At 35.8% G+C, this 21,682-nt stretch overlaps 1 protein-coding gene across 4 annotated transcripts in view; it reads left to right on the top strand.

Annotated features, from left to right (window-relative positions):
• GALNT1 (polypeptide N-acetylgalactosaminyltransferase 1) overlaps positions 1–21,682 on the top strand; it is an 83,001-nt gene that overhangs the window by 49,663 nt on the left and 11,656 nt on the right. For 3 of the 4 annotated variants that reach the window (XM_066992615.1, XM_066992614.1, XM_066992613.1), the window contains 5 exons: positions 9,301–9,467; positions 15,260–15,467; positions 17,063–17,233; positions 18,693–18,810; positions 19,766–19,946. In XM_066992615.1, the coding sequence (XP_066848716.1) occupies positions 9,301–9,467; positions 15,260–15,467; positions 17,063–17,233; positions 18,693–18,810; positions 19,766–19,946 (845 nt within the window). Of the gene's footprint in view, positions 1–1,711; positions 1,731–9,300; positions 9,468–15,259; positions 15,468–17,062; positions 17,234–18,692; positions 18,811–19,765; positions 19,947–21,682 lie in introns of those variants that run through there. The other variant, XM_066992616.1, reaches the window with a different exon arrangement.

Genomic DNA, 21,682 nt, shown 5'->3' with positions numbered 1-21,682 from the left:
ATGATGCAATATAATGTTTTTAGTTATGAGATTACAATCTGGTTTTCATACATATGCTTTAAAAATTTGTCAATTTGAAGTCTGATACAGACATTTGAGAATATACCAGTGTTCAGTTTTTTAACTTCTCAAAACATGAATTGGTCTGACTACAGGGCTTTGCTGTATACTTTAAGTTACGATAGTTGACTCATAGTAGGACACAAGTTCTTAAACTTACACAATCATTGCGTGAGGAAAGTAGTTTATTTGATTACACCTATTTCTGGTAAAACTAGTAAAGGCATACATGCAATAGTATGCTCTTGGAACTCAAATATTGTAAGTTTTATGTGTTTTTTTTAATGGTAGCACTTGAGTATTGACTATGTGAGGCTTGTGAAGGTGTGCTCTTTTTTAATTTTTTTAATTGAGGAGGAGAGCTAAGGGAGGAGCTTTATATTCTATATAATCTGGTGTAAACGTGGACTGTGGCCAAACGAAGTCTTCTCACTGCTTCTCTTGATACTGATCCAGCAATTGTGTGGCCTAACAATGCACTGACTGAATGGAGGCCTGCACTCCAGCGGAGGGGTGTGTGTATGTGTGTTTGTTGGTCAGCAAACTGCAGCAACACGCCCAGCCCCTGTACGGTTGCCAGACCCCTTGCAAAGAAGGGGATGGGACAGAGCTGTGATGGTGAAAAGGGGGATTACTGCTTTAGCTGCAGCCCACAGTTCCACCTTTTTAGGTGGAACATGGAGGGGAAAAAAATTAAAAATGTGTATTAAAATCACCATAAAGTCATGGGGATTTAAATAGCCTCATAAATTATACGCTTTGTGAATTTTTGGTATTTGTTTACCTCAGTAATAGTGACATAAAAGGGAATCAAAAAGAGCAATGTTGTGAAGATAGGTGGTGGAAAACTTCAGAAACGTGCCCTATGTTTTGTTACAAGCTAGAAATTTGGACTGTTAATCTACCTGGCATCTGCAAAGGCAGTCTGCTGATCTGTTGAAAAATTGTGTAAGTTTCAGCAAAGTGATGCTGAAACTCTGAAAGCATGTGAGGCATTAAAGACATAACAGTTGTCTTTCAAAGCAGGGACAATTTTAATCTGGCTCTTGTGTTGCTTTTAGTTTGTTACTGGCCTAGTGCAGAATCAACATTTGGAAATGTTCACATTGATTTAATGAGTTACTTGGATAAATTACCTATAAATCTTTTTCTTAGAGAAAGTTTTTTTTTTTTTAAAAAAAAAAAACTAAAAATGTGCTTGCATTGTGTAAGCTGTTGTTTTTATCTATAGGCATACACATATGCACACACATTTACGCAGGTGCATGCATATCTACACAAGCCTAGCAATCTCATTCATAGATACAGGTGTCTTCCATTTTTGGATTAAAATTGTGAACTTTATTCCAGTGGATAGGTTAAGTACAGAAAATAATTTGGCTAGAGAATTTAAGGTTTAATTTCAGTCTTTGAGGACAGAACTCTTTTTTTCTTATTTCAAAAAGTACTTTCCTGTGGTCACTTCAAGATCAGAAAAATAGTCAATTGCAGGTAATTCTATTGTGAACTTCTGCTTGAATTCTGTAACCACAATGGTTTTAAGGACCATTTTGGATTTTGTTTCCAGGGTCTAAAGAAGATTTCTACTTGAATCATGAGATAATGCGACCTTTCTTATATCCAAATCTTTGAAATCAGAAGAAAGGAAAATTTCATACTCTTGATGTCAGGTAAATTATGTAATACTATTGAAGGCAGACACTTAAGCAGGCTGAATGGAAATGCTTAAATAAGAGTAAGGGATTTGCCTGCATTCAAGGCACCTATTAAGAAAGACTAATTGGAGTCGTGATATGAATTATAGAAATTAAGATCTCATTTTAAAAAAAATTGTTCTGATTTAATTGGAAGAAGCAGCTTTCTTCAGAAGTGAGAAGACTTGTTGCAAACCTGTCTGCAGTGCTTTCTCTTTGTACAGCCACAAGTTAAAACTGTGGTTGTATGCAAACTCTGTGTTGAAAAGAGGTGTGGTGTATTCTGATAGGCAGTGATTCCCTCCTTCTCAGAAGTATTTCTTTTAAACCTTCTGGCTGTGTTGCTTCTGTGTGAAGATTAGACCTTTATCCAACTGAGTTGTCTTCAGTCTGGGGACTTGGGGTATTCGTAAAATTTCTGTTGGAAGCAGATTTATTAATGCCCTTGTTTTTGGTGATGTCATGATGCTGCTACTTATATTCAGGAAAGACTAAGTCATTGTTTACCAGAAACATGACTCTTGATCATAGTGTTTTGGCACTCCTGCTGCTGCCTCTGCTTGCAGGGGTGTTATCCTCTGCTGGAAATGTAGGTCAGTATCAGCAGCTCAGGGTGAGGCTGAATCTTATTTCAAACCTGTTTTCACCTGTGATTTAAGCAGGTAGTCTTTGCACTGTGCAGAGCTGTGCCTCAGCTTTGTTACCTTAACTTGTTGCAGAGTATAACTTAAGGCAAATGGACAGATAAACAACTGAGCGTTGATATTTTTACAGCACTGCAGCAAAGATGGGCTGGATATTAATTTAATCCTGGGGTTTTATGACAGGAACTCATATTTTCTTCTCTAGTGATCTGTCATTAACTTTGGTAACCTCAATAGAAAATAAGCGTATTTTCAAGCCTAAGGATACTGATGTTTACTTCCCAGAGATTCCAGTTTATTTCAATACTAAAGATTATGCTCTTCGTACTGCACCAGTAATATTAAACAGATTTATTCTAGGGGCTGTATTGTGTAGCATTTCCTCAAAAACTTAGCTCTAACGTGATTTTCAGCACAAGATGGATATAAATTTTGGCCTTTGCCGTAAGGCTTACCATTTGGTCAGGCTTTGGAATGGTCTGCACAGGGTGGAATCCCCATCCCTGGAGGTATTTAAGGGATCCGTGAATGTGTCAGTAAGGGATATGGTTTAGTGACAGGACTTAGTAGGCCAGGTTGATGGTTGGACTTGGTGATCTTGAAGGTATTTTCCAACTCAGATGATTGTGTGATTCTGTTCCTTTGTCAAATTTAAGTTCAGAGATGCACTTGATTTCAAACAGCAGTTTTTATTCATAACTCTTACTTGTAGCATGCAGATAAAAGATTGGACTCAGTCTGTAATATGACTAAATACATTTCCCCCTAATTCCCTCTTTTGTTTCTAGTGCAGCTTTCAGAAATGCTTTGGCATTGCCTTAGCACAGTGCACATGAGAGCTCTGCTCTGAGCTCTAGTGGGTCTGTTCAATGCGCAGCAGATACTTTTGCTTGCGTTCCATCTCTGTCCTTCGTCAGCATGCTCTGGGTTGTGTGTGCTGGGTTTGGAAAACAAAGATTGCACAAGTGTTTTAACTGCTGTTAACGTTTCTGACCCACTGAAAGTTATTTTATTGGTCATGTCTTTTTCTGTTGGAAAGCTGGTGAAATCTGGGCGTAAAATCGATACTGGATATAGAAAATAGGGGCTTGGGTAGCGTCTGAGTCTGTGACATCCTTGGTTTTCAGGTAACTTTTGACAATTCCGAATTTTTTAAAAAAATATTCTATTTGCCCTCTCTTTGCTCTTCTGTGGAGAATAATGTCTTGGCAGGTCAGAAGAGGTAGAGATCTGATGTATAGTATTTAACATGCATTTCTAATGAGAATAGAGGTATGACATCTGTCTAGAAAATGACCAAAAACTATAATGTTTTGTGTCTCTGAAGGAGGCTTTCCTCATTGTCTCTTAATCCATAGACATCATGGTAGTACATAACTGATTCCCTAAAAGAGCATGTTTGTAGCTTTTTTTTGGCTGCAATTCTTTAGTCTATGAAACACAAACACATAAGTTCAATTAGAATATTAAATTCCTTTTTATTGTATTACTTTCTGAAAAGATTTGGCATGACTTTCAAGGGTATGCAAGCAGATCATTGCTAATGTCATAAATATTTGTCTCTTGAGATATGACAATATTGCACATGTAGAACACCATCTTGAGTTTTAGGGATAATTTCTAGATAAATTGTCCAATTCTATAGTATTGATAAAATGCCAAGCATTATCACGTAAGGAGATGGTTGCAGAGTTGCATTGCTAAGATAATATTTGAAGTATTAGTGAAAGTCCCAAGAGTAACATGAAAGAGGCATTGAGCAAAGAGCATCTTGGATATAGGTATCAGAAGAATTTCATCTTCTGAGGAATGTGAATGAAGGATAATTTAAGATCCTCTAGTAGATTTCTTCCGTCCCAGTGGTGAAGTATGTTTTCCTCATTTATTCAGTGGCATCCAAGAAGAGAGTTCCAGTTCTGCTAGGTGTGAATTAGGGTTGGGAGTAAATGGTTGTGGTGATGTAGATAACACAAAATGAAGATGTTCACCTTAGTACTTAACAGCTCAGCAAATTTCCTGAGCCATGAATACTTAAAGGGTCTATAAAAGAACAAGCTTCTGTAAACTGAGATGGCTGCAGTGCTGCTGCTGGTGGCACTAAGTACTGTGGTACTAGCTCCAGCAGAGCTGGTAACAATGAGATGCTTCAGTCTGTAATTTGACAGGATCATGAATGCTACTTGGATACTGTGGAAAACTTGCATATTATAAAGTCTTCAACTATTCTGAATAGTCCTTTTTACATTTAATTGAAGGTAGAATTACATTGTTCTTTTCTTAATCTTTTATTCCACAGAAGTGGGCATGGAGCACACACATAATTTTCAGAGTTCAGAGGATGTTTTTGTTGAATGGATGGATTAGATGTTAGCAAACAGTAGATCTTGTATACCAAATATCTGTTAGTATAGAACGAAAAGTTGAAACACACAAACAAAAATCTTCCAAAGCTTTGTACAATTAATACTTTTTAACAGAAACGTCCTTCTGTTGGCTGTTATTTTTAACCATCAAGTAGAAGCTTCAGTTGTAGTCCTGGTTTATACAGCTTCTCAAAGTGTTATGATGGACACTTACTCCTTGACCAAAGTTCTTTTAGCAGGTGGAATGGGAAATTTATTTCAATTAATAGGAGTTGTCTTCTTTTTTTTCCTTGGAAGATTATGCCAAAACAGCCTTTAAGTTCTGAGATTTAACAACTAAAGAAAAGCAATTCTGTCCAAATAAAATTGATGTCACTTTGAGGCTATTTTTGTAATATCTCCTGCAGACTATTTGTAGCTTGAACTGAAAGAGAAAAGAGGTGTATTCAGCATCTCTTCAGATGCATTTGGAATAGTATCAGGTTGTTATCAAGTCGCTTTACACAAATCTACTGAATAAAAATTTCCTAAATTTTTTTTAAGATACTTCTCCCTATCTAAAATATAAATCTTCTATGTATGATTCAACACCTTCACAAAAAGTTGTGTCAATAGAGAAGAATAACACAACTGATAGTTGCTTTTGGTCTTCCACTATAAAAACTTGCATAATGGGTTTAAAATTTTTGAAATCATGCTACAGGATGTTAGGGACAACCTTTATTTCTCTGTCATTGGTGCTCTTTAGCAGTGTTATACACATACACTATGGTCTGTACTCCTTCCTTTGATTTTAGTCTGTTAAACTTCAAGTTAATAAAAGGTTTGGACCTGTTGCTCTGCTTTGTGCTCTTGAGGGGATAAAGACCTACGGGTAACCAACTAAGTAAAAAGGGACCAGACCAAAGAATTCTAATATATGGCACAAAATTGCAAAAATGTGAAATTCAATGAACAATGCTTGTGTATTGGCATCTTACAGAGGTCAGAGCTGAGTCACGTCTGTTATTGTCCTGTGGCTTCTTTGTAAAAAACAACTTTCAAAAGTGTAGCTTGTAAACTTTTTTTTTTTTCAGATCAGATTTTGATGGGGACACTAAAGACCTTGGATAATTCTCATTTCATTTCCTAATTAATTTTCCCCTTTTTCCTAATTACATGAGAGCAACAAACCAAACATTGGGGAGGAATATGAGACCTTGTGCAGCTGAAATTGAAGATTCCACCTCTAAGAAAGAGACTAGATGTAGAATAAAGAACATATACTATTTTGAGTATTGGAATGTGTATGTCAACAAATGAGATTAATCAGGATTTTTGTCTTGATCATGTTGTAGTAGTCTGGCCTACTCTTTTTGTGGTTTTGGGTAATAGGGCAGTAAGTCACTGCTAGCATTTAAAATATCTGGTATTTTGAGGGAGTTTCCACAACCTAAATAATGTATGGAGTTGCATTAGCCAGGAGCTTGCATGGTGCATGCCATAGATTAAGGGAAGGAGGATGCGTTTTATGTGAAGTAGGCATTCTCAGCTGCTGTTTGAATTCTTCATTAAATTACTGGAGATGGCATGCCTTCCTAACATTATGCACTCAATTTTAAAATCATTTGAGGAATGGTCTGACAAAAGGAACGTAATGTATCAGTAGTGAATTAAAATTCAGATTTCCCTTATTTCGTTCCCTATGTGTCACACCCTTGATGGTTAGTAACGTTGCTTAACAGTTGGTTGAAACTAACGCTGTACTTTAAAATCTGTAGTAATCCCTTTCTGGGGTAATTTGTTTTCAAATGAGAGACAAAAGGGAATCTTAATTTAAATGTTAGTAAGGAGAAGATGTGAGTTTTGCATGGAAGGCTAATGCTCTAATCACAGGTGTCAACTGTTCTATTTCTGTTTTATGTTCTGCAGCAATATGTCCCCAGAGGGAAGGAGTGTATGACAATATTTTCAAAATTAAAAGCATGTTTTAATTGTTGTGAATACATACAAATATGTACAAATATATAGAAAAAGCGTATATATAGGAAGGCGGGAGAAAGAAGTATTAAAAATCAGATGCCACGCTATTTGTTCTTTCCTTTATCCTGCTTGTATTAATAAATCGTCTCAAAATAGCTTTAAACCAAGCATGGTTTATTAGAACAGCAAACGAAAACTTCCAAACCACTTTTTATGAAACATGCTTGTGTTGCCACCTGTGCTAGTCTTTTTAACTATTGGTAGACAAAGTAGTCTAGGTCACTCTGAAAGTGTTACCCTAGAAAGGGCTGATCTCTGTGGCAGAGGATAGGGACGTCTTGTTGTGGAAGCGAGGATGTTCGCCTTCTGCACTTCTCAGGCAGTGGGGACGCCTGAGAGGGTGTTCTTGTAAACCTCCTCTACACCTTTCAGGCCTGTTAGTGCTAAAAGGTTTCCCTTCAAGGATGGGTCGTAAATGTTTCAATATATTTATTCTGAAAATGATGGAACGGCTTATTAGCATGGTAATGCCTCATCACTTGGCTAGCTTCTATTATATGAATTCATTGGTCTGGAGCTCAGTAAAATAAAATCTTCTGTAAAACCAAATTAGGCAAGGCTGGAGATTTGAGATTTAGTATTTCAATGGTAGATCCTGTGCCCACCCCAGGAGGGTAGTCCTGTTGAATGAGACATTGTTATGCTTTTTCACAGAGAACAGCCAACAGATTTCTCTCAACTTTGCTACAAATATTTTGTCAAAAACTACAGGAATAACTGGCAGAATTGCATTTCTACTGAGGCTGAAGGTCTACGTTTGGAAACTTAATTTTCTGGTCTCGGGAACAATGCTGCAGAAGGAATAAAATATTGAGGATTTGGTTTTAGAGCAGTAAAATTGGCTGAACAAGTGAAAAAGACAAAAAAATAAATAAAATAGTCCTATGTATTGAATTTTTCATCTGAAAGTCATAGCATCTTTGCCAAAAGCTATTTTACTTCTCAAGTGATACTGAAGAAATAATACTTTATCTGTCGGAGTACTTCACAAATTTTCTTAATACATGAATTAAATTGAGAATCACAGGGATGTGAGAGCACTTTCTCTAAAGATTTTGACACTCACTTCAGTGTGATGAATAATTAAATTCGGCTGTGATTGTAGACAAGTATAATATTGAGGACAGTTGCTGTTTCAAAGATATTGCTGTTTCAATTCTCAGAAGGGAAACGTAATTCCACAGAAGATCTTCCAGATACTTTCAAAATTACACCTGGACTTATTAATCTTTTCTGGGATCTTGGCTCACATTGGGTTTTTGTCAGTACCTCAGAGCTGAAATGCCTGTGTGTTACGAAAGCTGCTCTTGCTTAGAGCTCTCTGGCTAACGAAGTTATCCAGCAAATAAAATATTAATGTTGGGAGCTTGCTTTTGGCTGACATTCATGGTGTCACTGGTTTTTCCAAAGGGTGGGAATAGATGCTGATACTGTGATCCTGTATTGACAGGCTGCTCCTTCAGTTCAAGGTCTGTATGCATCTCTAACTTTGGATCTTAAAGGAGTCAGTAACATTGCATCTTATGAGTCCATCTGATTTTGAATAGGCAGGAAGAAGAGATCTGTGCAAAGAACACACAAATTGGTGTGGTTATTTTGTAGAGCAGAATTGTTAAGAGCATTTATGTTCAAATTGTTTTTTTTTTTTTTTTCTATGAGATACTGAAAATATCACTTATAATAGTGTTGCAGTGTGTAAAATACTGACTGCATGTGGGGTTTTGGGTATGTATGTTTTGCACGTCCTGTGTATGCTTTTAGGAGAGTTAAACTTGTGGTCTCCCATACTAACTTTACAACGTGAATATAATTCTTTAATTTGATCAACCTTTACAGCATTTTTAACATGTGTAAGATAGGGAGGGGAAAAAAGCACTCTTTGTGTAATATATATATACCCATTAAATTAAGTTATATACTTCAGTCACCAGTATTATAGGCAGCGTGCGTGTACTCTTGGCTTTTCCCAAACATCAAGTGTGTCAACAGTTCTTTACCTCTTCTAGTTATGAATCACTTGGTTTTTGTTCAATATATACTCTTTATTTCATAAGTTTGCCATTTCTCATCTCATGTATTTCTCTCCCTTTTCACTTCTATCCCCGTAATAGTACTAGAGTTTCCCTCTTGACCTCTGAGGGAATGCAGGCCTAAATTAGTGGCCTGAATTAGCATTTGGACATGCTACTCTTCACAAAACAGAGGTAGTGGAAATAAATATTCTGCTGTCATCTGTGCCTGTTAGTAGTATGGATATCCCTTTCATTTCCAGTATCGGTTATTGTATGAAGGTTCTCTTTTCTGAGTGGTAGGATGGAATACATAAATGTATATACATAAATGTAAGGGTTTTTTAATGTGTAAATATTAATTTGTGTACCACTTCTTCCTTTGTCACACTTTGCATGCAATTGATATAATGTTATTGTTGTTACTTAGAAGTTAACTTCAACCTTGCTGTTCTAACTGAAGGCTTGACCTTTACAAAATACATGGTGGGTTTTTTTTGGCTTACAGGTGTAAAACAAAGGTGTATGCAGACAACCTTCCCACAACAAGTGTTGTCATTGTTTTTCACAATGAGGCTTGGAGCACACTTCTACGAACTGTTCATAGTGTGATAAACCGGTCACCGCGGCACATGCTGGAAGAAATTGTACTCGTCGATGATGCCAGCGAAAGAGGTAAGGACAAATGTTGATACCTTACAGATATTGTAGCTTGCAGTTCCTTTTACTTCAAAAATTGAAGCTGACTTTCTACGAGCTTACCTCTGCTCAGCAAAACACTGTAGTGAGGTGGGAGGGGGTGGAGGGATGGTAAGCAATGCCCATTCTCAGTTATAGGTGAGTCATTCTGCTCTGAAAACTAATACAAATTTATCTATCTGTTATCTTTTCTGTTGACATTGTAGAGTTTGTGGTTTCTAGTGGGTTTGTCCCATTGCAGCTTTCATGTTTTGCGTTTGGACTTTTAACACATTCCTAAGGCTGGAGGGCATTGAAAACTTGAGACACCCAATGAATAATAGCAAAGACAATCGTATTCTTCACACGTACCCTGATTTACTATCAGTACCCTGATTTACTATCAGTACCACCATCAAACTTGGTGCTCAGAGTGATCAGTCTTGATTTTTCAGTTCCTGAGAAACTGCAATTCAGTTTCTATGCTGTAAGAGATTCCAGTTTTCATCTGGAGCACTGACTATGAAAAACTGCATGCTACAGAATAAAACTTTACATATGTTAACGAAACTAATGGACAAAACTTGAAGCTGATTTTCTTAGTATAGCTTCATTTAGATTTTGCTTTTCAATGATTTTTGTAAATTCCAGTATAGTAGAAATAAAAAGAATATTCTAGACATTAGTTGACAGTTCATCTTGTTTTACAGTTGTTTTGTTTCTTGATTGATTTTTCTCGGTGTGGATTATAAAGCGTAACTTGAGGGATATTGTTTTCTTGTGTTTATATATGGGAATGAGAGGGTATTATGTCTTTCTAATCTAAAGTATTTCTATATTGGTATGTTAAAGTCATCATTTTCAAATATATTTCCTTGTTGAAAGCTGTTAGGCCCCTAGAAAAGTCAGCAACTATAGGCTCTTACCTGTATCAGCAATAATTCCCCTGCCTTAGTTGGAGAACTTACAGGGGTTTTGCACCCAGCATGCTGACATCTCAGCTTGATGTTTCTGATTCCAATACTGCAAAATCCATGTTCTGGTTATTATGTTAATTCCAACTTTAGAAGAAGATGGGTGACTGTCTGAACATGTGTCCAAACGATCTATGTATGAAAAGAGACACTGGATTGCAGGTCATATGGTCGAAGTAGCATTATGGTGCATGGATTGCAATAGTTAATGAGGGGTTTTTGTGCATGTTTAGCTGAAGAATTTAATAGATTAGGAAGAATTTATGGCCTGGAGTTTGGCACTTCTTACCTGATATAGTAGAAAGCATGAGCTGCTTCTTCTGGTTGCATGTATGTATGTATGTACGATGCCTTAGCATATTGACTGACCTATTCCAGACCATGTAGCTCTAGAGTACAACTGGTTGTGGAGCTGAGCAAAGAAAGATCATACCAGTTAACTGAGCTGTGTCGAACCTGTTTACCTAAGGAGCTCATGCACTCAGGTTGTGTTTGCACTTGTATTAGCACATGTTCCTTTCTTCTCTTTCACGCTCACTCTTGGTCTCTCACCCGATACTAACTTGAACCTCTTTAGCCAATTTCAATGCAATCTGGAGAAAGAAGCAGGGGCCTGAAAAGCAACTGCAATCTGGTGGAAGAAGAGGAATGCCCATGCAAAGGGCAAGGTACCCCATGAATGTGTTCCAGATGAGATGAGAGTTGTGATTAGCTTTTGCTTTTAGAAAGGTCAAATTTCCACTGTTTTCATTTGTGGGAAATTTGCAACCACACCCTTCAATTTCTTGTGGTTAATCAACCTTTATGTAAAAGTTCTAGATTTCTTTGCTTCTAATGTGTGTGAAACTGCTCACTCACCTCCCTTGGTTGTTCCTGGGGAACAATCCTATTTTTAAAACAGATGCAGATATTTGGATTCTAAGTGTCTACATCAGGTTACTGTAAAGGTGTAGGCCTCCTTAATGAAATAGAGGCAGCAGTTTTGGTTGATGAGTTTTTGCATACTTATTTTTTTTTTGCTAGAAAAACAAAGCTTATTGCAAGTCCACTCTATTTCATTTGTCTACTGAGTCCTTTGCAGGTGATTCAGATCACCGCTAATGATTAACTGTGACAGGTCGGCTTTCAATGTGATCTAGAAATAGAATAAGCTAATATTCAAATAATGTAGGGAAATATTTCTAATGTTTTGAATCTTCAATTTCTTTTTAAAAATAAAATCAAATGGTTTTATCATATGACTAGTTATGTCTTCGTTATGAAGCAAAATTATGGTCCACTTAAAAATGCGTGTGTTTTTTTTAAGATATATTTTCTGTTTCTGGTTTGTTTCAGGTAGGTAATAAAATTAAGGTAGCTTCATTCTAAACTGAAAGCCGTAACATTTCAGACTTTCTTTTTGGTGGTGTTATTGAATGTGTTCCTATATTTAGTTTTGAAGTCTGTGATCACTCAGGCATCTTTTACTTCTAGTCATTTTCATCAGTTACTTGAAAGTTGTTTTTTTATGCTTTGTTTTCCAAAAACTTATGTTTCCAGTAAACGTGCTTTTACATTAAACAGAACTGAAGGGTATGATGCCTGGAAATATGAAGGCTTTAGCATATGCTACTTAAGTATTCTGTTTGTGTTGAATTAAAACAGCAGACTTTTTTTTCCAGAAAAATAAAATGTTCAGCCTGAGTAGTGTATTTTGAATTCCAGCATCAGAGTGGATTTAATTGGAATAAAGTAAGCATTCAGTCTGCCTGAAGCACACTTTGTACCTGCCAGTGTCATGCTCTTAGAAGAGTGAATTTGCATAATATCACACACTTATTTACACTGCAAAGAAAAGCTTTGGAGAAACAAGGCATGGCTCTAACATTTCTTCTCTAGTTACTGATCAGAATTGCATGTTTTCTTTTCAAATGTTAATCTGTTAACTACTTTACAAAAAAGGTTAAAGGAAGAAATCAGAATTAGTCAGTACTTCAAACTAGGTCAAGCATCGAATGGCAAAGTGTGGTAGGCAGATTAATTCAGGACAGAATATACCCAGAGAAGTTAGTTATACAGATGCATGTCAAAACAATATATATACAACTAAATTTCTGAAAGTAATGTCTTCCTAAACAATTCACATTTCTTATATGTGTGTTTGCATGGTTATATATGGTAAATCTGTATTTTATTGCAGCTTAATAAAAATGCTTTGAAACTTAATGTTTCATTTCTAATAATGCAAGTGTGACCCAGTAATAGAATTGTCCATTTATTTTTTAACTTACATGCTTACTTGACTTTTACTGGATGTATTTGAAAGTTTATGAAAGGAATAACCAGCAGAAAGAGTTAAATGAAAGCTATTTCTCTGAAAATATATGAATTGTTATTATTATGGAAGTAGAAGGCTTTTTTCCTTTTTTTTTTTTTTGCAAGTCTTATCAGAATTATCAGAGCCTTGCTCTCTCTAAAGTGCGTGAGGCAATGCTAAAAACTTACTTAGACACTCAGCTGGCACTGAAAGGCCACTTTCAAACATCTGACACTATAATGCATAAAACTTTTCATTTGAGTGTTTAACATAGGATTTAATATAAATATACCCACTTGATTTGCATGGAAAATAATCTCTAAAACTTAATTTTGGCATTTCTAGTAGGCCAAACTGCATTATGTGCATTAAAAGACTTTAAATACTTTTTTGATAAGGAAAAAAGAAAAACAAACAAAAAACAAGAAGTCTTCCCTTAAAAGAAACTTACCAGTTTAACTGGGTAGTCTTATTAACAGAACTGCTTTGGACAAGGTGCTAGTTCATAATCTTTCTGTGGACATGGGTGAAAATGGGACAAGGACTGTTCTTAAACTGATCTCCGCCATTGTTAGTACACTTCACACATTTTCTTGATTGATTTTGAAAGATAAATTTTTGAAAAGTACTTGAAAGGATTAGTAGAAGCATTAAATACTTCTGCTCTACAGAAAAAATGTAGGTAGGACTGAAGACTTTTATATGCATTGTGTTGAGCATGACTGTCAGTGGTGTAATTAAAACATTTTTTTTTTCATGCTTGTTCTTGATTGACAACAGTTGTATTACTGAAATCTCTCTCTTCCTCCTGGCAGAATGTAACCATTGTTCTGTTAATGTAACTGTGTTCAAGGACCAATGTCACAGCTCATATTCATTCATCTTCAAGCTGAAACTATTTTAAAATATTCAGTACTACACCTGAAATGTGCAGAGGAACATGTAGATCCGTGTGACTTGATGAGATTAGCTTAGAGAGAAAAGCTTCACCTTTATATTCTGTGTAATCATGGAGGCCATACACATTAAGCTATAAACATTACCATAATGCTAGTTCTTTTAAATTGGTGACTTTGGAAAGCTGTGTAGTAAACAGGTGAGACTATATTTGCTGCAGACTTAGTCAACCAAATGAACTCTGCTAAACCCCAGAAGGCCTGCAAAATTTTCAGGCAAGAAAATTGGTTTGTACTACTAACCATTTGTTTGAGACTGTGCTAATATGCACAACAAAAATTAACTTGTTTTGAGTTTCTCTGGAAACAAACATTTAAGATCTATCAAACTCTTAGGCTCTTCTAGCACAGTTCAGCTTCCAAGATGTGTCACAACTTATTTCTGTGGGTTTTACTGACAGTCCAAGAATGCAAAGGGGGGAATTAGCTCGTTCAACCAGAGCAATAGTAAGGAATAGTAATCACCCTCAGGTCAGCTCTGCCTCTTGAGATTTACAAGACAGCCACTAAGAGTTCATGCCATGCTTTTTTCCCTCTGGTGTCATACATTTTCTTGTATGAGGGACTTACTCTTAAATTAAATCCTACTACAGACTGGGCACTGTTGTACAACTCTTGTGTGCTTTGAGCGTATCATGTAATACATTCTGTAGCTGTGTTTATAAGAGTATTTATTTTGCCTTTATTATTACAGATTTCAAATCTGTACTATGTTATTACACAAGCTTATGTGACAAGCTTATATAAATATACACAATATCAATTGTGTCAATTGCATTCACTCTCAATTGTTTGTTCTTCATTTGGTATTACTTCTAATTTTTTGTGATGGACAAAGGCTGTACTAAGTGATCGGAAATTTTGTTGTCATCTGTTGTACTGCAACTCATTTTGAGTCTATAGGCATTTGGTAGTCATTAGTTATGGCTATTGTATTTTGATTAATTTGATCATCAAATAAACAGGTTTGTTTGTGATACAGATATTATTTTTACATGTAGCTCATTATGTCCATTTTTGGTTTTAGGTGTTATAGTGATAACTTAATAAGAAAGATCTTATCCAGACAAATGTAGAGAAATCAGAATTGAAAAATGGATTTGGTCAGGTTTTAAACTCTGCTTGCAAAGAAATTATCTGTAAGTTACATTACTGTAGGAGTTAATTCATTCTGTTCAGTTAGTCAGCTCATTACTTTCATGGTAGATAATTATATGCCCAAGAATGTTTATGCATAGGTTTTTGAAAGTAAGAGTCATATCTACTCTATAATAAAATCTTGTCTTATCTCATCAAGTTTCTATGTAAGCATCCTACACTCTTCATTTTTGTTTCCCTAATGAAGAAAGGTAGAGGAGAAGGAAGAACTTCTCTAGCAAGAGAAACACAGAGGTCTAAAAGGGCATAGTATGAAATGAAGAATAAGCAGCAGAGGAAACTAGCTCAGAAAAGAGGAAAGTGGTAGAAAAGCGAGGAGTTATCTTTTAATTCAAGTCTCTTCACCAAACACAAAAGCTGTATTTTGTAACTGACAGTTTCCATGCATTTGATCATTCTTTGCAGACTTCTTGAAAAGACCACTGGAGAGTTATGTGAAAAAATTAAAAGTTCCTGTTCACGTGATTCGAATGGAACAGCGTTCTGGATTGATCAGAGCCAGATTAAAGGGGGCTGCTGCTTCTAAAGGCCAGGTCATCACCTTCTTAGATGCTCATTGTGAATGTACGGTAGGCTGGCTTGAACCTCTGCTGGCAAGGATCAAAGCTGACAGGTAATTATCTGTTGGTCCATGTTCTTATTTAAGGTTATTAAGAAGTTTCTAAGTATTACAGTGTAGCCTACAAGGAAGTATCTACTTTCTGAAGGGATAGGTAAGTCCTGTACTTCTCATTGGTGTAAGGATAAAAGGTTAAGTCAGTACAGTTTTTAAAAAGTAAATAATTTAAAATTAAACCTATTTTAGAATGCATGGGACAATGTGTTAAACACAGGGAGATCTGAGTAAGACTGGAGTTAGGAGCAGAGGAATTTGAGCTCTTCTGCCTGGCCTCCTCCTTCATGAAATTGGGAAGATATCCTCAAGGAAGAAAAGGAACCCTGATCTCAAAAATAAATAACGTAAACAAGAACTGTCAAATTTTACCGTTTTCAGCTTCTCTGTGTGATTTCTTTATTTCGTAATATATTTGTGCTGTGGATTACTTGTGAATGAGTGGATTTCTATGATATGACTCAGTCTTCAAGGATGTATTTTCCAAAGTTAGAGTAGTTACTGGAGTCACACTGAAGTACACTGCACTAACATAGCTCTGTATTTCTAAAGTCTATATTCACAACACTTACATCCATGTTAGCGTGATGGAAACTGTATTCAGAGTTAAAAGCAAAAACAAAAAAAAAAGAGAGAATTGATTTGCTTTATAAAACATTCATATATCTGAGCAGTAATGCTGTAGTTGCAGGCTAGTCTGTTAATAAGCAGTATATTAAATAGGCTAGCTGCTAAGCGCAGTGTTACAGATCTGTTTTGTTCTTGTGGCTAGAGGTGCAAGTCACTTACATTTTAATGGTACGAGATACCACATTACATTATGACAAAGCTGCAGCTAATGAATCTGTACAGAACCATGCAAAGACACAACAGTAGCCTTTAAGTTGTTATCAATAGAAATTTTTGTCAGACACTGTAAAGTGTTATAATTTTTGCAAATAACCCAACAAAATAAATCCTTTGAACTTAGTTTCAATCCCTGAATCTTTACTGAGCTTTCTGTGAGAGGAAGCCTGCTTGAGGACAGTTACTTAAGTGTCTTTAAGATGATTAGAATTATCATCTCTGAGTATATGCCTTAATGATGTCAAGACAGTGAACAAGAAAACCTCTTCCTGTTGACTTTGCTGCAGTAGCTATACTTTGTTAATGATGGCTATAATCTCTTAGTCCTGATGGTTTATTGGAGTACTTCCCCTGGGCTACTGTCAGAGTCTTAATTTCAAAATGTTACTTCAAAATGTTACTTCGAGCACTTAAATAGAAAACAAAACCTCTTCTCTTTTATATTCAGTTGCTGTGTGACATTGAGATATGCTGTGATCAAATCCTCCGTCTGCAGGAGGATGATTATTTATTACTGATAATAATGCAAATACTATTAAAAAAAAAAAAGTGCTAGTGCCAAAATTGGGTCAGAAAAAGACATTATTTCTAATTAGCAAGATAGAGCTTGTTATCTTTCATGGTAACAATTTGTTGAGTACAGTTAAAAGATAGCATTTGAAATTTTAAACTGTACCTGTTAAAAATGGAAAACAACTTTTTTTTCCTGACACTTGAATTAATAAGATTTGGTTCTTTCCTCTTTCTAGGAGAACAGTAGTGTGTCCCATCATTGACGTAATTAGCGATGACACCTTTGAATATATGGCAGGTTCTGATATGACCTATGGTGGGTTCAACTGGAAGTTGAATTTTCGTTGGTATCCAGTTCCTCAGAGAGAGATGGATCGACGGAAAGGAGATCGAACCCTTCCTGTTAGGTAATGATTAAATTGGGTGAAATGTTCACCTGATGTTTACACACGTCTTTTCTAGGTTAATCTTGTATATAAGTAATTAATGAATTGTGTTGTAGCATCATTTTGGTCTGTATGAAGAAATAGCATAAAGGTTATTTTACATGGGTTAGTTATTGGTAACTTCTGGAAGCAGGGAAGGAAGCTAGCAGTATGTCACTGTGGAAAAATTTCTGCGTGTTATGCCAGGTACCAGCTAGCTGCTAGCTCTTTGCTAGTTTTTATATGATGCACAGATTTTTACTGAAGCATGCCTCATTTTTATTTTTTGTTCTAAGGAAGTAAACAGTATTTTGAATGTCGTTTTTTTTGCATGTATATATATATATTTCTATGTGCATACATAAACTTAATGTCTTCAAAATGCATGGATGGGAGGCAAATTTATTCTAGCATATCATGTAGATGTTATAACGAATATAATGAGAAACACAGATAAGTTGTCTGTAATATGTACTTTTTAACAATTGCAAATTTACATTTTCTGGCCTTATCTTTCTGAAAAGAAAGATACTAACCAAAAAGGTAAGGATGTGGTGTTCAGTATTATTGTTTATTTGTTTTTCCGTTATGAAGATTTATGAAATTGAGGGGTTAAGAAGTTAAACACATTCTCAGGATGGTGCTTAAAGGAGCATTTTTTTTCCGGCATCCTTTTTAGGGGAAAAACACACAGGTTTTTAGTTAAAAGACTGTTACCACTCTAGCTTGTATTTTACATTTCTTCCAGGAGGAGCTTAAAGTGTTGCAGAAGAACGGTTGGTCATTAAAAAAAAAAAAAAAAAACAAGTTGGAAAAACAATTTGTAGACATGAAATACAAAATTATATCAACAGATGAATGTGTAGTTTGTTAATTTTTTTTTTCAAGTGAATTTGGGAGGTGTTGCTGTGAGAAACTAGGTGTTGCTAGTTAGGAGAAACTAGCACAGTCTTGCTTTACTTCCTACCAATAAGGAAGTTGTAAAGAAAATCTGGTTGTAACTCCGATTGTACAATTTTCTTGTGTTAAGCAATAATAGTGAAAGCAAGCAGGCCACTTCACGGCCTTTTGTAATTTTTCAAGAGTAGTTGACAGAAGTATAAATTGCCTGTAAGAAACTTTTCCCTTTTATGAGAGTTACCATCACTGGAGGCAGAAGTCTCCTTTTCCAGGAACGGTAGCAGCTTACTGGGGCTGTTTCTCTATACAGAGTCAAACTTGAAGTGAGAAAACAAGAACAACTGTCAGTAGCTGTTCCTTCTCTGGAAAATTTTGAGCTAGCAAATGCATCAATGGTAACTGCATTTGGACAGAAACCTACTGAGAAGGAACAAATTACCAACTGGAGAAATAAAAAGCCATTTCGTCAGTGTAAGCGTGAAATGTATTTAATTATGTCTTCATAGTGACTGATGCTTATTTTTTTTGGTCTTTCTTTCAGGACACCAACAATGGCAGGAGGTCTTTTTTCAATAGACAGAGATTACTTTCAGGAAATCGGAACATATGATGCTGGAATGGATATTTGGGGTGGAGAAAACTTAGAAATTTCTTTCAGGGTAGGTAAAAATTCATCTCTGTTCAGTGTTTTATTACAGTCAGGACATTTCGAGTTCTGCAAAATACAGATATGATGACTGCAACAGCATCCTCTCCTTTTGCAGTTAGCAGTATACTTCCTGTCAAGTTTCTCCAGTGGAGATGTGCAGAAACTGTACCTATTAGTGAGGAAAAGTGTATGATGAGTAGCTGAAAGGCTTATGACAGAAATGTAATCAGAGCGTTCATCCTGAATAAACACGTGGGCTTTTTTAAGAAGGAATTCAGTTAGAAAATCCACTTGGCGAGCATAAGTTAAGAGTAATGCTGTCAGTGATGTTTAGCACATCAGTGAAATGTGAGCAGCTCTGTTACTCTCTGTTCTTGTTGTGCTCTACCCTAATGATTTCATGTTTTCAGTTGGATGTGGACCTAACCACTGTTGTTTCACTTTCATTGCTACCAAATAGAACTGTTTCCTTTTGTTTCACTTGTCATCTCAGAGTATATAGATGGGCACTTCTGTAGAAATTCAAGTTTCTGAATCTGCCATTTCTGAATCTGAGGTCCAAAATAAAACTGAAAATACTTTCCAAGTAAAATTTTTCAAAATGTATCTTCTTTTTACATGGAGAATCTATTTTATAGTAGACTGTGTGGACAAATTACTACCTGTTATTCCCTGTGATTCTTGCGAGCCTTTTCCTTCCTTTGCTGTCAGCTTGCCCAGTTCTCTAAAGTAATCCCATGCTGTGAGGCCTGATAAACTATTTCTTATGCTATCCTACTCACACTTGTAAGCATTCTTACCTGTGGAGCAGGAAACAGACTTATTTTTCCTCTTCCATGCAGTATGTGTATGTTTTAGATGTTATCTAATGTTTCTCCAACTTGAACAAAAGCAAATAATTACAATTTTAAATATATATCTTTTATCCATTTGAAGCTATGCAGTAACTGTTCTTTCGCTTTCAGATTTGGCAGTGTGGTGGCACTTTGGAAATTGTAACTTGTTCACATGTTGGGCATGTGTTCAGAAAAGCAACACCATACACTTTTCCAGGAGGTACGGGGCAAATAATCAACAAAAATAACAGACGGCTTGCAGAAGTTTGGATGGATGAATTCAAAAACTTTTTTTATATCATTTCCCCAGGTGAGCAGGCCTTTGGTTATGAGAAATATCTATTAAGAATTTAAAAGAATTACTACTGGGAAAGAACATGAGTATTATGAGCATTTAGATAAAAATGTTATTGCTTTGAAGTTTGTAAGACAAAGCTCATGTAAGATGTACAAAAAGGAAGACCTTAATTAAAAAATAATTTTGTTAGCCTAACCAGAGATGTGCCCTGAAGTCTTTGAAGTCTTTTTTTTTAAATATGAACATGACTTATGAATGAGCTTCCTGTGCAAGGGAATTAAAACTCAGTAGAACGTCAAAGAGTTCAATTGTAGTGCTGAAAGCTAGCTATCCGAATGCATCTCATAATGTGCTGGTGTTTGGCTTCTGGCTTCTGTGTTGTAGGCATTCAAGGCTGAATCGATCAGAAATGATTTAAGTGAATTGCTGTAGCAGGAGTGGCAAAACTTAACGTCATTTGGCTTGGTAGTGTTTGCACTTCGCTATCCAGAGTGTAGGATAGTTGCCGATATATTTGACTGAGATGTTATTTATGATGTTTCTTAAAAATGGATGTTAACAAAACATGAAAATGTAATATATGAAAGCAAATTTCCCATAAACTCAAACTTTGTGCAAAGAAACTTTCAGTAAAGGAAAGGAAGCCTGGGAAATACTGAATTATTACCTTCCACTGCAGGTTGTTTTGTTGTTTAAAAAGCCAACGAACGAGAGACAAACTTTGGGGAGCAACAGACACCCATAACTACTTGAGATATATAGAGACTTTCAACTTCAAACACTATGCAGTAGTTTTATATGCTGAATCTGCTTTTCCAAATAAGTACTTTTAAAAACTAGTATTCCCTTATGACTTGCTTATTAAACCTGCATAAGTGTTGAAATTTAAAACCTATAATACAATGTAGCATGAGTCTGAACAACATCAAATTTAGATTACAGGTTTTGAGAATACTTGTGAGAACAAATGACCATGCTTCTCTATACTGTTTTTTCTTAAGAGAACACATTACTTAAGACATGTAAGATTTAAAAAAGGAAAAAAAAAAAAATCTTGGTACTACTCAAAGCCTTTTAGGTGAAATCAAAAGCTTAATAGCTTATGGTTACCGCCCTTTGTTTTTATTAATGAAGCATTATGAGTTCAAACATCACATGTATAAATATATCATTGAGGTAGGTTGTATATAAGTAGCTGCAATTATTTTTGGCTAAGATTGCTTTTATGGATCCATGTCAAGCTAGATTTTTGGATGTACTAAGCAGCTAGGAACACCTAACTATAAAAATAAGCCCTTGAAAACAAACCTGAATTACTCAACGCAGTGGTAAGGCTGTGTTACTTTATATATATATATATATATATAACCTTTGTAGTGCTCCCATTTCATGTGGTAAGCATAAGCTACAAAAGGAAGTTAGTGTTTTCGTTTTGTAGAATTACTGTTTTGATAGGGCTTGCTTTCATGGGTTTGCAGTATTGTGGAATATAAATGCATTCTCCTCTTGGAGAAAAGGAGTGTAAAAATTTCACTTAGAAAATCAGTAAAAGTTGAAAAGGGGAAAGTAACTTCAGCAATTAGCTGTAATTGCACTGTACATTCTCTTTCCTTTAGAAAGATGTACGTCTGCATAGGTTGTTGTATGCTAATAGCCTGGACGTTTCGTGGATATGGATGTTTTCTTGCCAAGAGCTCTAAGCTGTTCTTAGAGCATCTGCACCTGCCAACTGGCGCACAGTCTCATTT

The sequence above is a fragment of the Anser cygnoides genome, chromosome 2, assembly GCF_040182565.1.
Source record: "Anser cygnoides isolate HZ-2024a breed goose chromosome 2, Taihu_goose_T2T_genome, whole genome shotgun sequence".
Lineage (NCBI taxonomy): Eukaryota > Metazoa > Chordata > Aves > Anseriformes > Anatidae > Anser > Anser cygnoides.
The sequence above is the reverse complement of the archived record's forward strand: the minus strand, read 5'-3'. Positions and strand labels throughout refer to the sequence as shown.